At 44.8% G+C, this 17126-nt stretch overlaps 1 protein-coding gene across 1 annotated transcript in view; it reads right to left on the bottom strand.

Annotated features, from left to right (window-relative positions):
- The window catches only part of NT5DC3 (5'-nucleotidase domain containing 3), a 45732-nt gene that overhangs the window by 27591 nt on the left and 1015 nt on the right, over window positions 1-17126 (bottom strand). The window contains exon 2 of the mRNA XM_045826494.1: window positions 5171-5355. Coding sequence (XP_045682450.1) covers window positions 5171-5355 — 185 coding nt within the window. The remainder of the gene's footprint in view (window positions 1-5170; window positions 5356-17126) is intronic.

Genomic DNA, 17126 nt, shown 5'->3' with positions numbered 1-17126 from the left:
CTAGGTCATCACAAGTGTGATGGGAAGGCTGGGTGGGGGCGGGTGTGGAGCCCAAGAGTGACACGATTGATATTTAAAGGTTCATTCTCGCTGCCAAATGGAGCTCAGACTAAGGAGCAAGAACAGAGAAGCAGGGGAACAAGTCAGGAGGCCACTGCACCGCCGGGCGGGAGGTGAGGTGGCAGCAGTGGGGGCGGTGAGAAGCAGGTGCAGTCGGATGCACACTGAATGAATATCCTCTGCGTGAGTGAGAGAGAGCTCGCGTCTGCACGGGGTGAATCCTCCCCAAGGGAACAGCACAGGAAGCGGAAAGGGAAACCTGGCAGTGAGATGTGACGACAGGCACGACCTGGTCAAGGTCAACGTCATAGCTAAGTCCCATGGATGGTATGTCCCCCGGATAAGAGGTGACGACAATAGCACTTCACCTCTATGGTCCTCCTCCCCCAAACCCATAGCCCCCGTCTGACTGTAAGAAAAACACGAGACAAATCCCAAGACAAGGGCATCCCAACGAGTGCCCATCCAACCTGTCAGGGTTCTCAAGAACAAGGAAAGGCTGAGAAACTGTCACAGCCGAGGGGAGCAGGAACAGGACATTACGTAAAAACTAAGGATGCCTGAATCAAGTCCAGATGTCAGTTAATAATAATTCGTTACTGCCGTGTTGTTGGTTGTGATAAATGTACCGTGGTAATGTGGACCGAGTCCACATTACCGCTTGCCAGCTGCCACCTCAGAAACCTTACGGGTAAGAGTAACCTTGGCATTGAAAGGAATTCATTCATTCTACTCCTGATTACATGAACCTACGCATGTGGTAAGAAGACACAGAACTACACAGACCCAGTATACCAATGTCAATTTTCTCATTTTTTAACTATTACACTTTAGTTATTTGAGGTGTAACCAGTGGGGAAGACGAGCTGGAAGGGATAGAAGACCACTCTGTGCTCTCTACGCAACTTTCTGTGACTCCATAATTACTTTAAAAGAAAAAGAAAAAAAAGTTCACATGTTGACATTAGAGGAAACCAGGTGTAGGGCACACAGACAGGCACTCTCTGTGTTACCTTGGCAGCTTTTCTGTAAACCTCTGACTCCACTAAAATTAAAAGATTATTTGTTTCCAAAAAAGGAAGAGAGGACCCGCAGCATCTGCTGAGCGATCAGATGTGGAATGGAGGAAAACCTCAGGGGTCTCGGCTAATGCTAGGCTTTAGACGGAACACCAGGGGGGCGTCGGTGTCACCAATGATCGGGACACCAAGGAGGGTGCGGATGTAGGACACGAACTCGGGAACTCTTCTCAGACTCCCTTTCTATCCCACGGTGGGCATCTGAAATGAAGGCGCAGATACAGTACTTATCCAGTATTTTTTATTTCTATTGTTGTGAAAACATGTTCTTGTAAAAGAAAGAAGAAAGAAAAAGAAAGAAAGAAGAGAGAGGAGGAAGGAAGGGAGGGAAGAAAGAGAAAAGAGAGAGAGGAAGGAACAGGGTAATTAAGAAGAAGCTGGAAGTTTACATTTGCTCTTTGGGAAGATGCTAAATTGCCCACTTGCTGTTCTATTACTGCATCTCGAAGCAGATGTCTTTCCAACTCCACAAGCACACACAGTCTTTGGCAGGGGAACCAGCGCCAAAGCCAGTACATTCAACGGCATCTTAGAAGAATTATTTTCAGACCCAAATAAAGAGAAAAATGCGCATAAGCATAATTGACTCTATTAATACGCCCGATATAATTAGTGTTATGACACACTTCTCTTATCCAAGCAGCGAACATACATAATGGGAATGAAATTTCAGTGATCTTAAATCTAGAAGCTTTTCTCATCATAATCATTGTAACCTCCTTTCCCCCAAATCCTGTATTTTTATCTTCCTAAATGTTTAAATCTTCATGGACATTTTATTTTCGCATGAACAATAAACCCAAAGGGTGGAAATGACAGGTGTTATGCACCCCACAGGGGACAACACGGAGTAAAGGAGAGAGCATGTGCACTTGGAAATGAGCAGGCTGAAGCACAAATCCTGGTTCTGCCTCCCCCTGATCTTGTGGCCTTGAATTACTGCCTTAACTCTGTAAGCCTCAGTGTCCTCACCAGTAAAACAGAGACATCTATTTGCAGGGTTGTCATGCAAACTGGAAATGGTAAAGCCAGGATCTGAACCCCAGCAAATCAGGTTCTAGAACCTGTGTGTTTGGTACCTAGCAGGCAAGCAACAGGTGGTGCTGTCGTTACTAAGTAACGACCTTAGTTTTACAGGTGATGTCAGAGTTGCAGCATATGACCTGGGACTTGAATGCCAGCACCCATGCCCACACCCCTTCAGCTTGATCTCCCGGTGGGGTGCTGGAGAGGTGGTGCAGGTTCACAGATGGAAGAAGAGGGCAGGACCACCTAGCTCTTATTCTGCGTCCACCCTCAGAGTCAAGGGAAAGGACCCTGGGTTAGACAGAAGAGAATCTCTTGAACAAAGGGAGAGATGTTGCTCAGTGGCTGATGGCTAGATGGGCTGCCACCTGGTAGGGCGGCCATAACTAAGATAGCCAATGGCTTAGAGGCAGAGGTCAAGTTATTTTTGGCAAATACCATTTCTGCATTTTGGATGAGGACCAAATGAGTTGCTTATTAAATCCACTGATAACCAAAAGCTGAAGGGAATACACTGCATCAACTGGTGAGGATCCAAAACCAGTGGGAACTTTGGCAGCATTAATAAAGGTATGGTATTCAGAACCAGGGAGGTGATGGTCTCCCTCTATTCCACACTAGTCAGACCCCACCTGCAGTGACATCTCCAGTTCAAGCCCTTACATCTGAGAGGTGCAGACCAGGGCACACACAAAGGAGGGTGACCAAGATGATAAAAAGAGCCCTGGTCGGGTAGCTCACTTGGGTAGAGCATCATCATGATACACCAAGGTTGTGGGTTCTATTTCTGGTCAAGGCACATACAGGAAGCAACCAATGAATGCATAAATAAGTGGAACAACAAATAAATGTTTCTCTGTTTTCTCTCAAATCACTAAATTTAAAAAAAAATTTTTTTCAAGATAGTAAAAAGAGGTCAAATGAGAAGGGCTGAAAGAACGATGAAGAATGATCATCCTCGGAAGGGAGAAGTCTCAGAGAGCACAGCGGCTGGTCCACACCACACCCAACCTATTACTTAAACCGTCAAGTTTTCTGTTTCTAGGCTACTCACACCCACCCACTCCGCCCACCCCCAGCCCACCTTTGCTGACAAACTCCTTCCAGACTCCGCTGAAATACCACCTTCCTTGATGTTTTCCCAGTTTCCTCAGGCAGAGAGAGTCATCCCAAGCATCCCCCACACATCCCCACTCCAGTCAGGTGTCTGCAGAGGCCCCACCAGGTGGCTTAGTAACTCATCTGCCTGGAGGACTGACCCCCCAACTGGACTGCCCGGTCTCCGAGGGTGGAACCTGGGTCCTTCCTGTCTTCATCCTCCCGGCTTCTGTTCCAGGGCTTGGCAGAGAAGAGGCGCTTAGTAAGGGTTTCAGGACCGTGCAGAGGGATGAAGGAGGAGAAGAGATGGGTGGGGCAATCTCTGTGAAGGCAGAATGGTTCTACCCATGGATGACTCTCCCCCGAATCAGAACGGCCTCCCGGAGTAAGGCACTGGGGCCTCAGACGGAGACTCCAGCGGCACCTCTCGGGCTGCTGCGGGGGTCCCCCAAGGGCACGAGTCCCCACGGGCTCTGAGGATGCCTCCTGTCCTGACTCCCGAAAACTGTACTCACAGCAGCCTAGAGGGAAGCATGTTAGGCTCTGAGCGTTTCTTTTCTCCTTCCTTATTCTGGGACCTCAACAACACTATGCGCCAGAAGACATTCAAATATTTTTTTGCAAAAGAACATGATTCCAATCAGTGATGAGGGTAAAACATCGTGTAGTATAAGCCCTGACATTGATTTTGCTTTTTTGTAATGCAAGTGCCTGACTTGAAGTTTGATTTCCAAGGTGTCCATTTCAAAGAGGCATCCCCTTCAGATCTGGAATAAACACACGCAAGCTGCAGGACCAGGCCAAGGGCCGGGCCCCCTCCCCCGCCTACCATGGCTCTTTGTTTCAGAGGTCATGGTTGATACCAGTAAATGACCATTAAATGACCAGTAAATGACCATTTGGGCTGCTTGTTTGTTTTCTCTTCCCACGCTTTAAAATCCGGTTCTTATGTTTTACATCACCAATAAAGAGTGAGCCGAGGACACCGTAGGCCCCCCACCCTCAACCCCAATAAAAGCAGAGCCCCAGGCCCCTGAACACATGCTCTCTTGACGTCCACCTTGCTGTGCAGCCCCAGCTGTGTGGTGTGTAATTTCTAGGTCTTATAAATAATAAAGCTGCATCTTTCTGAAGTTCCTGATGGTTATTGCTAAAGGGTATCTTCCAACTATAATAAGAACCATAAGGGGCTGGTGCAGCCACAACACTGGTTATTACAGACACAATGCCTGACATTTGAAGAATTCCTTTTAACCAGAACTCAACAGGCTGCCACCTCCTCAGACATGGGGAGAAGCTACGTTGCTGCTCTGTGAGAAAGGAGAGCACAGACTCATTTTTGCAGGTGAATCTCCACTGACAGATACCTAAAGATTAAAAAAAAAAAACAAAAAAAACTATCTTCTGGGTACAAGTTTCAGTTATGTAAGCAAGTCCCAAAAATCTATTATACAGCATGGTACCTAGAGCAAATATTGTGCTCTATACTGAAAAATCGCTAAGAGGGTAGATCGTATGTGAGGTGTTCCTACCACACACAGACACACAAGTAACAATAACAACAATAAGGGGGCGGGAGGCAACTTTGGGAGGTGATGGAGAGTCTGTGGCCTTGGTGTGGGTGACGATGGTTTCACAGGTGTGTACTTACCCCCAGACTCGAGGAAGTGTATATGTTAATTATATACAGCTTTTTCCATGTCATCACACCTCAATAAAATGGTTAATTAAAAAAATAACTATCTTCCTGGTAGAGTCATCTGGAATAGAACAAAATCTCCTCATTCATTCAGCCACAATTTTCTAAATGACATCTATGTGCCAGGCAGGAGGCCGGGTCAGCTCACGGCTGCTCTTCACGTGCCCACGGGACGGGAGAGGAGGAGGGGACGCCCCTGTGCTCTCACCCGGTGCTCGTTGATCAGAAGGTCCCGCGCAGCGTTGAATATCAACGTGTGGAGGTGCTTTGAATAGAACACCAAGGTGTAGTCATAATCAAAGCCATAGATCTCGATGTCCGACAGGCTCATCTCGTTGTTGGAGAAAATGGCATCCGGATTCAGCAGGTTGCTCATAATTGAAGGAACCAATTCTACAAGTAAAGGAACCAAACACATTATACCATGTGATAAATAAGGGTTAGTACGACTTCCAACACAATGAGCAAATGAAAGTACGAGAGCCATCTGCTTTACCTGGAACACAGGATGCTGAGTGAGAGAAGCCAGTCACCAGGCACCTCACGCATGTGATCCCACTCACGTGAGAGGTCTAGAACGGGCAAGTCCCTACAGGCAGAAAGAACGGCAGTGGCTGCCTGGGACCGTGGAGTCAGGGGAAGGAGACTGACTGGGATGGGTACAGAACTTCTCTTTGGGGTGATGGAAATGTTCTAAAATTGATCACGGGGACGGCTGAAGAGTTGTTGTGAATATACGAGACAACCTGAGTGGGAGGTGTTAAGCTGGTGATTTGTAGGGTATGTAAATAACACCTTCATAAAACTGTTATTGAGAAAGAATATTAGCTTCAACATCATAGAAAGATTTGTTCTGTTTATAAAATAATACAGGTCAGTTAGAGATTTCAGGAAATAAGCAGACATTGAATTTAAGTATCACAACTATCATGTCATCACCCAGAAAAACGAAGATGAGTATGTCATGTGCTTCTTGCCAAGACTGTTCTAAGCCGACGCAGCTGAGCTGGCACTATGCACACAGTTTCGCAGGGAGGCAGCGAACAGGAGGAGCCTCATCATGTAACATTTTGTGACAGGAACACCAACCATCCTATTTTGCTAAAAGGGTATGTGATGACATTCTTTCACCTTCTGTGAGGTCCGCGCACCAGAATTTACTTGAAACAGCTCGTAAGCAGGCAAATGCTGAAGGCAGGTGTCTCTCTGGAGACAGGCACAAAACCACCACACAAGCACCCAGACACTGAACTGCCCACATGGGACCACTGAATGGAACCCTCTGTGTTCCTCTAATCTTTATGCTACCAAAGCCAACCTCCTGGCTCCATTATAGTAGCTGATACTGATTAGGCACTTACCACACACTACGTGCCATTGTAAGCACTTACGTTACCTCATGTCATCCTTACGAGGCAAGTACTCTATCCCATTTATATATGAGGACACTAGAGTCACACAGAAATTATATAATCTGGTGGAGGACACACGCCAACGAAACGGCAGAGCTGGGCTTTGAACCCGGGAAGTCCAGCTCTGGAATCTATGCTCTTGACTCCCTTCCCCAGGATTATGGGAATCAACAAGCATTGGAGAAGGGTGTATTTTTTTTTTTTTTTTCAAAAATAAAATGGATTCAGTCCTTCAAACTTCAGTGCTTTAGAGTCTACGGCACTTCCCCTTTCCCTCCAGCTCACTTCTTTCTGACTAGGAATGGTCCATGTTATCCACTTGTGTTCTAAGGGCCACCTGAAATACCCAAAAGGTACCAATCTGGCAAGGTGACAGCTCCAATTGGGGGCCGGTCCCAGGTGCAATTCTGAGCATTTCAGAGGCCCCTTACAGTTTCGGGGCATGAAACCCTTTGAAAACCTAACACGCCCTGGCTGGTGTGGTTCAGTGGTTGGGGCATCGTCCCCTAAATGAAAGATCGCGGGTGTGTATGACCCCCAGTCTGCAACCAATCGATGCTGCTCTCTTGAATCCATGTTTTTCTCTCTCCCCTCCTCTGTCTCTGAAATCAATGAAAAAATGTCCTCAAATGGGGATAAAAAAATAATTTTTTTAAAAAAGAAAACAAAACTAACAGAAGCTCTAGGATCCTTTCCCCAGGAAAACAAAGATTTTGCAGAAAATTTCAGGGAGATTGACCCCTGAACCTACCCATGGTGTCCAGTGAGGCTGCCTCATTATCCTAAGCTCAAACCCAGCCTGGACATCCCCACACAGGATTTCCAGGCCAGTGAAGGCAGGGGCAGGCATGAGTGAACAAATGGGCGAATGAATTGACAGCCTAGATACAGCCGACTCTACTGAAAACCCAAATGGTCAAGATTCACTAATTCCATTTCTTCACTGATTTTGACAAAAACACTAATTAGACAATAGCCTTGGCTTCTTTTTCTTTTCCAAATAAAACTAAACTGAGGAAGGAAACAGCAACATTTTAAGAAATCTGAAGGCAGACAGTTGACAAGAACTAGTCCTGAGGAAGGGAGAGGCCAGTAGTCCCGAGATCTTGGGCATCTAACGTCCAAGACCTCTGGCCTTACGAAATCAAGGGGCCGTCACGGCAGATGCTGTTTTCTGGGTAGAACCACACACTGAAGTACGTGAAGCGGGATCACTTACAGAGTGCCTAAAAGCTCTTCCACAAATAAACTTTCCAAGGGAAGTTCTAATAGCCTGTTGAAATAAGTAGTTTATATTTAGAAATGGCATTGGCAGTAAAGTCTCTCCCCTTTTCTACTACCTAAGAAGAATATGCGAAGCTCTCAAAGAAACACTCCCACGATGGAAAATCGCTAATAGCTGGCCAGCGCGTCCCCGAGAGCTGCCCAGGAATGCGCCCCCACCGGACGGAGAGCCCAAGGTGTGTCAATCACATGAACACGGTCACCGGAACTCTTGGACGTCTGTCATCACTCGAAATAAACTGAAGAATATCAGCAGCTTAACAGGGATCGCAGCATGCCCTGCAACCACTTCAAAAAAGTGCTAAGAATAAAACAAACACTTACAAGGCAAAAGAAAGGAATGGCAACCACTCCCAAAGAGAGTGAGTAGACTAAACTGTAGACTTTACAATATAAACGGAAGGGCCCTTAACTCGTCAGTTAGGTACTTTCCCAAAGCGGAAAAAGAGTGGGTATGAGTTTAGAAAGTGAATTCCTTTCGCATCTAATGGATGTTGACAGCGAATAAATGGTCCAAAGAAAGAGAGAGACAGCGCTGTTGCTCTGGCCAACGTTCTGGCCAGAGCCTGGTCTCAACGCAGCCACCCTGAGCTGGAAGCCGAGTGCCTTTCAGGGGTCGGTGTGGCCGACAGGACACCCACTGGCACGTCTGGCAGCTTCTGGTCTCTCAGCTAATCCCACGGAGCACCGGGAAATGTGGGAAGCAACCTACAGCAAAACATGTAAGTTTTTTTTTTGGGGGGGTGGAGTTTTTTCATTTTCATTGTGGTAAAATATATGTGAAATAAAATTTATCATCTTAACCATTCTTAAGTATGTGGTTCAGATATTAAGTTCATTCATATCCCTGTGTGACCATCAGCACATCTGTCTCTCCAGAGCTCTCTTCATCCCGCAGAACTGAAACTCCGTACCCACTGAGCTGTAACTCCCACACCCCTCACCCCCAGCCCCTGGTAACCACCACTCTACTTTCCGTCTGTGAACTTGACTGTTCCAGGTACCTCATAAAGGGGAATCATATCGTATCTTTTTGTTTCTGGCTTATTTTATTTGGCATAACTTTTTCACGGCTAATCCATATCATAGCATGTGTCAGAACTTCTTTCCCTCTGAAGGCTGACAATACTCCATTGTAGGTGGCGGCCACATTTTGTCTGGGACGACATCCACCAGGGACACTGGTTACCCTGAATAACACTGCTGTGCACGTGGGGATGCGGGTGTCTCTTGGAGACGCTGCTTTCACTTCTTTAGAGTGTATACCCAGAAGCAGAGTTGCTGGATCATACAGTAATTTTCTTTTTCATTTTTTGAGGAACCACCACACTGTTCCATAGCCCCTGTACCATTCTCTGATTTGATTTTTTAAGAGCACCACAAAAGAATTCCTTCCTTGACTAAAGTTTATCTTTACTACTGACAGAGAAGATGAATGAAGTCATAACTTAGGTACAAAACTCAGATGCTTCCCACCTCGTCAAGGAAACATTTTAAACTGTGTCAAGATCTAAGTCTGGAAAATACAACTTTCGCCGAGTACTTCGTGTCCTTCAATGTCCAGAAATGCTAAGTGACTCTCTCTCAATAAAGGCCTCGTGCCTGACAGAGCAGTGCGTGGGACAGGGTCGAGTACAAATCCACGGCCTGAGTTGTGTCAGCAATATTCTTCCTGTCTTCAGAAATATGGCATTACATGACTCCTCCTCAGCCTTTGGGGACACAGCACTGGAAGGCTCTGAAAGTTTACCGGATACATTACTGGCTCTCAGCATCATCCCTGGCATGAGACAGGCGGGGTGAAAGGGATGGATCTGACAAGGGGAGGCCTTACAGGCCGCCTTTGATAAGCCATGGTTGCAGGCAATGGTTGCGGGCAATGGTTGCGGGCAGTGGTTGCGGGCAGTGGTTGCGGGCAGTGGTTGCAGGCACTGCTTGTCTGCGCTCGCCCCCGCGTGGCTGCGTCATCTCCCACTAATGTCGGTCACTCATCCAAGCACATGCAGAGGATTGCAATCCTCCCTCCACTCCTCACGCCGGCTCTGGCCAGCTCTGGCCAAAAGACTGGGGGCAGAAATGACAAGTGTCACTTCCAGACCACAGCACACTCCCTTCCCCCACTGGGCCGATCACGCTATGGAGACAGAAGATGGAAGAAGCCCGGAAGCCTAAGCCACCACCAGAGGGCGACTGCCCTGGAGTGCTGCCTGAGACCCCTAGACTTTGCCTGAGTGAGAAATAAACTTTGGTTACAGCGGTCTGCAGTAACCCACTGAGATTTTGGTGTCGCTTCTCAGCAAAACCTAGCCTAGCTGAATGATATACCTTCTACTCCTCTAATGTTTGCTGAATTTCTTCTGGAAACTATCCCCCACCAACATTCAGACTTCCGGGTCTCCAGGAGAGCATGTGACCAGGCCTGGCCAAACAGAGCCCCTGATTTCCCTCACCAACACTGATTGGGGAAGGCAGAGGACCCTCTAGCCAATCATCATCACACTTTCCCTGCAGCCAAAGTGCACCGATGAGTCCAATCAGGAAAGGTTCTGGATTTGTAGGGGAATTGCAAGGAACAGACACTGTTCTTCCAAACTTGGACCTTAAAGGATGTAAATCTGGAGATGTGAGGGGCCACTACTAGGAACCTGAAAAAGAGGCCCAAAGGAAGAGAGCAAGGTCAAAGGAAAGAAGCCAACCCAATGACATCATCTGAACTTGGATCAAGCCATGCTTCAAGCTAGTACTACCTTTGGATTTTTTATTTACACAAGCCCATATAATTTCTTCTATTTTGTATTTTTTTGTTTAAATTTGGTTTGAGTTGAGCTTTCTATTGCGTTCAACTGAAAAAGTCCCAAGTAAAAGTTCATTTCAAGGATATTCAGCCACTCAAAATTCTTACAGTCTATATATTTTAAGTTTTTAATCTGGTATCAAAGGCATTCCCCATTTACACTTTAATCCATCTTTCTAATCTTAAATTCTCCTTCTTATGCCCCTTTTTCAACAAGATGAGTAATCTCTTCCTCTGTGCTCTCCAGAATATACCGTAGTTCAGCTCTGACTTGGATTAAGCTCACCTAGAATATTCTATCTCTTAGTCTAACAAAATAAACACTTAGCTATAAGGAAAGAATGTTAAATAAGATTTTTCTTCACACTGTATTGCAAAATAAATACCATGTGAATGAAAGAGTTAATTTTTTTTAATATCTGAAAGGTTAAAAATATATAGATTACTATTTAGTTTATCTCTGAATACAACATAACTTTCCAAATGTAAAAGCAATAGAATAAATCATCAGAGAAAAATATTGACAGATTGACAACATAAAATGTGAAACATCTATACATCTAAAAATATCAGAAACAATTTGGGCTGAAGGGGTCTATTAGACAAAAAAAATTAAAAGACAAACAGCAAAGGCCTAATATCCTTAATAAACAAAAACTCCATACCAATCTGTTAACAAGAAAGAGAGAGACTCCATCAAGTGCAAAGATAAAGGATATGTATCGTACAAGACAGGAAATTAAATGACTCATAAGCATAACTGTTCAAACATTCTAATGATTAAAAAGCAAATTAAAACAATTAGCAGTTGCTCTCCCCTGAGGCAGAATTATAAGTGGAATCAGTGTCCTTATTTCATTGTTTTTTTTTTCTTATAAGCATGTGTTGCTTGTCTAAGAGATAAAAGTAGACGCCATTTTCCTCCTATCAGACTACAGCAGTGCATTGGTTGCTATTATTGTTATTTGTATGTGCTGTCTTGTGGGGTTTTCTATGTGTGTTCTGTGTTTAATGATAGAACACAAGGTTGGTGTTGGGGGTGGACAGCCTCGCTCCTTGCTGCTAAAGAGAATAAGTCAGCCCGAGCTTTTTGGAAAGCAGGTTGGAAATAACTACCAGGAGTCTTTTAAAAATATTCATACACTTTGGCCTAGTAATTCTCCTTCTAAGAATCTGTGCTAAGGAAATACTCAAAGATGTGAATAAAGATTTATATACAAAGATCTGGTTACAGTGACATTAATAAAGCAAAACCTGGGTGAAAGGCTTTATTTGAAGGCCCAAACACACATTTCAGATATCTGAACTCGGGAAGAAAACATGCTTACCAGAATGCGATCAAACAGAAAAGCTGAAATGCATAGGAAAATCCTCGAAGTTTAAGTTTTTATTTTTTAGTAAGGCAAACCACAATCTCAGAGACATTAAGGTGACATTTTTTTCATTAATTAAATTTGACTAAGCAGAGATTAATTAAATTAGGGTTTTTCCTTTGCTATGTGCCCCAGACTTCAAACTGGTCTCCCAGGAAAAAAGGATATACAGACCCGAAGAAGAAAAGAAAGGGAAAGGGGGGAAAAAGGGAGAAAGAAGCAATGTTTTTCCTGGAGTACAAGGAACAGGAAAGCCTCCCTTTGTCCCCATAAAGCACCACCGAGCTTCCGTGAATCTCCCCAGGGCTGGGTGCACAACCCGTGGTTGAGTGGCCAATAGCCCCGTGTAGTTGCTGTGTGTCAGGGACCATACGGAGCAACGCACGTGGGCGTCACTTAATACCCCCACTTCACAGAGGACGAAAATAAAGATGAGACAAGATTAACAGCTCAAGGTCACATGTCTTTGTAAGATTTCTCTATGTTCCCATATCAGCAAAAGTTACAGCAGATTGAAACTATTTGCTTTTCCCTCATTTGACCAATCTCAATGTCTGATTGTACTTCATCATATCCACATTTTATGTATACTCATAAATATTCAAAATAGTTTGTGAATTAGTGCCTGTTTACTAAAGATGGTTTCAAATTCTCTTTTAAAAGTCCACATGCAGATTGAAAACAAGGTTTCAAAATTTCTCTTCAATTTATATAGATGGAAAATATATGAAAAAAGCATGGGAACTTTAGTCCCCAAGGGGAAGCAATATATACATTTCCCTGTGTGTCTCTATGGCAAGTGAACTCAAGGTCCTACTTCCAAATTCTAAACCCTTAAACTTCTCATCTGTCACTGCCAAGAAGACGACAAGCCCACTTGAGGGTATTTTCTCTTAGCAAGCTTCACACGTTACAACTTCCTTCTGTCAAGGAAGGCCTGGGCAAAGGCCAGACAGTGGTGCTACCGACACTTGCCTGAAAAATGTGAATTCACTCCGATGCGATTGATATGTTAGAGAATAGTGTGACTATAATGCAAATTTCACATGTACATTTAGAATGTTATGTTTCCTGCCAACCAATGTCATTTGGTGTGATTGTGTCCATTCAACATCCTTTCTGCTAATAATTAGTTATATACAGAAAGGGAAATCAAAACCAGCAGAAACAATGACTTGAGATACAGACAATTCACAGGAGTGTGCTACTGTCAGGCATTAGAGATTTAAATGCAACTGTTCTTTGCCAGACAGTTTTCTCCAGTGTCTCCAATAACCATTCAGTTGCAAATCACTTTTACCTCTGCAATGGTCCAGTGACAGGTATCAGGATGTCCAAGGTGTCCTTTTCACTATGATGGTGAACATCTCCGGGGCAATCTGCCCAGCACACCCCAACCCTTAGGTAAGAAATAACCCTTCCCCACCTCTAAAAACACAAATTCTGGGCTCTCCTGGGACCCTGCCCCATCCCTCCATCCCTAGTTGTTGGTCCAGAGTAGACCTCATGGCTCATGCTGGGCCATTCCTGATGGTCCCACCTCCTGGGAACTGCCTTAACCCAGGCTAAACCAGAGCCTATCCCTTATTTCTGTGTCTGTTTCCCCTTTATTGGTTTATGGAGGTACCAATGATATATAATGAATCACACATAGTGTAATAAAGTGTGATACAGTTTGACATATGTACACGCTGGTGGAGCCATCATCCCCAAAAAGATAATGAGCATATCTAGGATCCCCAAACATTTCCTTGCGCCCCTCTGAACTCGGTCCCTCCCTCTCTCCTGCACCCCTGCCCATCCCCGGGCAACTGCTGTCCACTTGATCAGATTTGTTTGCATGTTCTGGGATTCTATATCAATGAAATCGTACACTATGTAGTGTTTTGGTCAATTGGTTTCCCCACTTACTCAACTCTCAGGAATTTTTTCAATAAGCACTTACTGCACACCTACTATGTGCCAAACACTATATGGGGCACTGTGCAGGGCTTATAAATAAGAGTAAAGCACAAAATAGAGTGAGCAACATCAGAGGCAGGGAAAGAGACCAAGAGAGGGACTCTGCCAGAGGAGATAGGGAGGAGATACAAGGCACTTAACACAGAGCGGGGCGTACCACTCCCCCAGCTCCGCCCCCAGGGAGGCGGCAATTGACAAACTATTTTTATTGAGCTTCTCTACAAAGAAGCTTCCCTTTTCTTCACTAGTGTAGATATTTTACATCATCTCCAGGGGAAATGAATCCATGACAAATAAAATTACTCATGTGAATAATTAATAGTACCTGACATTTATACTACTCCCACCAAAAGTTAAAATTATATCTCTTATTACTCTGTAAGTAATATCTGTAATTCTGCTCCACAGAAATCCATCACGCTTCCCAGAGTTCCAAAAACCAAACTATCTGCAACTACATTCGAAATAAAATTTCTGATTCTGCAACAGAATGACGCAGAATCAGACCCGAGAAGCTAGCAGTCTTCCATTAATCCATCCACCACAGAAATTTGCAAAAATGTAAAAGTTGTTTTGAAGTTGTTACAAAAAGTTTAGAAGTTTAGGCATTCTTCTGAAGTTCTTTTACTTTGGAAAATAGTCACTCTTCATCTCTGGCTCTGAGACAACTTTAAAGGGGGAAGCCCACCCAGCTCTCCAAGTGTAGGGCAGGGGCAGCAGGAATGCCTCCACTCTGGGCATAACGGGCTGGCTAATCACTGATCAGAACACAGGGGTAGCCAGGGATTCAGCTCAAAGATGCCCACAGCATGCAGCATAACAGGAAATAACAGACCACATGCAAACACAGCCATCCCTTTACATTATCATTGCACAATGATTTCCTGGAATTCATCGTTTTAGGACAAGATTTCTCAGTCTTGGCACAACTGACGTGTGGGGCTGCTAATCTTTGCCGTGGGTGGCTGTGCTGTGCACGCTGGGATGTTTAGCAGCACCCCTGGCAAGGTCTCTACACGCTGTCAAGGGTCCCCCGAGGGAGCAAAATACACACCCACTCCCCAGCTCTGGTTGAGGACCATAGCTCTACAGGAAATTTTTGCGAGAGGTTATAAGCCAATATTTCTTTTCCTAAAAATACAAAGAATGTTTTCTTTGAGCTAAATTCGATACAGAGTACAGAAATACTACACTTCCAAAAATCTCAAAAAGAAAAAACAACAACCCACAGTCATGTAAGAAGTTAACAGCGTTTATAGAAACATATCATTTTTCTGTAAATCTAAAACTGATCTAAAAACTAAAGCTTGTAAAAAATACTTTTTAAAAATTAAAATGAAAATAGAAAGGCTGGGAGAGAAAGAGTAAAACAGAGTGAAAACCCTCTCTTCCCTGAGCAGCTTCCCTCCAGGAGCCCCTTCGAAGGAAGGCACCTGGACACATCTCCTGGGTTACAGCAAGACATGGGGCGGCGAGAAGGAAATAATGAGGAAGTGAGAAAACAAAATTCTCCTGCCTTCTTGTAAACTGAAACAAACAAACCAACGACTACATGCTTTTGTATTTCTTCTGACCTCTTTTGTATTTCTTCTATCCCAACAGACCCCGTCCCCTGTCCTCCGCAAGCACTTCCTGTATCCCTGAGCAGTTGTTTGCTCTGGTGTCAGAGCCCCTGGGGCCCTTTGTGTATCTCCCCAAGATGGACTGTCCTTTATCTGTTTACCAGTCTCCCCCTCCTGGCAACACAGGTCCCTTGCTCACACAGGCAGGCAGGGGCTTGGACTCTGTGGGCCCCGCCCTCTCAGACCCCCTCCACCTGTAAATCCACAGCCTTCAAACCCACTGCTAGGTGCTTAATAAATGCTTGGCGAATGACCGCAAGCAGGGCTGGTACTGACTTCAGCCAAAGGGCGTAGGGGTGGTCGAGGCCCACACAGGGCAAAGAAGGAAATGTCAAATTAAAGTCCCTGTGTTCCCAGGGGTGATGGAGGGACGGACCAAGTGCTGGGGTGTGAAGATGGGATGGGGCACGTGAGGATCTGATTCACACACCCACAAAAAGGTTTACACCTTATTTAGTGGCCTCATTCTACAAAGGAAGAAACGAAAGCTCAAGAGATCAGATGGCTTGTTCAAGGCCACACAGTTATGGCACTAGCCCAGCTGAAGGAGACCTAGACCCAGAGCTAAGTAACCCACCTCCCCCTCTTTGTTAAGTGTGTCTAAGGCTGAAAGAGTTATTTAGTAACTGATAACAATAGCTAGTATCTACTGAGCATCTGGGGGGTGTCAAGCCCACACTAAAAGTCCTCGGATTACCCCCAGGTTACAGTGACAAACACTGAGGTCAGAGAGGAGAACAGCCTGCCACCAAGGTCACATGGCTAATCAATCTCAAAATCTCCCTCAAACTGTCATACTCCAAAATTCCCCTGGGATTAATTATCACACACTGAAGTTTACTGGTATACATCCAAGTGCAAGTAAAACCAGAGGACTCTGAACAAGAGCTGTGAAATGTATCAATATCCATACACTAGTTATGATACTGTGCTACTTACTGTTTTGCAAAGTGTTACTATTGGGAGAAACTGGGGTAAGGAGTATGCCATAGCTCCCTGTATTCATTCTTACAATTGTATATTATAAATACACAATTATCTCAATTAAGAGTTTCAATTTTTAAAAAATCTTGCCTGCTGGAAAGCTGCCGGAAAGAAATCCATGTTTCTTTCACCAAAAATATGCAATTTCCAATGTCCCCAAAGCCAGTTCTTTTTCTACCATACCACACAATTACTTCAAAAACCAATGCAAAATTAAGTCTGAGCAAAGGAAAACCAAGAAAATAGCCCTGTTACATAGCATTCTGCCTTGCTGGCCACTTTGAGTTCCCTCAGAAAAGTATCCTAATTGATTTTTTTGCATTAAATTGACTTCTAGGCCCCCCCCTCAAAAAAGGGGGGGGGGGAATGTGACTCTACAAAATGTTCTCTCCCACCAAATAATCTCTCCTTATCTCTGTGTCACTGCTCCCTGCCACCCTCAAAAAATGTTTAAATTTTCCATTCTAAATCTTCCTTGAAAGAAGCAGCACCAAATCACTGGCCCTTTATGCCAGTGCCCAAATGGTCAGCGACTACTGGAAGGCAGAGCAAAGCAGTAAATAAGGCAGTGGGTTAGAGGCTGAGACAGATCCGTCAAGGTGTGACCGTGGCCAGGCTCCTTAAACTTGAGTCCTGCCCTGGCCGGATCGATCAGTCGGTTAGAGCGTGGTCCGATGCGCCAAGGTTGCTGTTCGATCCCCGGTCTTCCCTCTAGGCATAGGAAGAATTCAGG

Source organism: Phyllostomus hastatus, unplaced genomic scaffold, assembly GCF_019186645.2.
Source record: "Phyllostomus hastatus isolate PE091 unplaced genomic scaffold, TTU_PhHast_1.1 phas_scaffold_755, whole genome shotgun sequence".
In the NCBI taxonomy this organism is placed as follows: Eukaryota; Metazoa; Chordata; class Mammalia; order Chiroptera; family Phyllostomidae; genus Phyllostomus; species Phyllostomus hastatus.
Note: the sequence above shows the minus strand (reverse complement) of the source record. Positions and strands in the feature narration are given on the sequence as shown.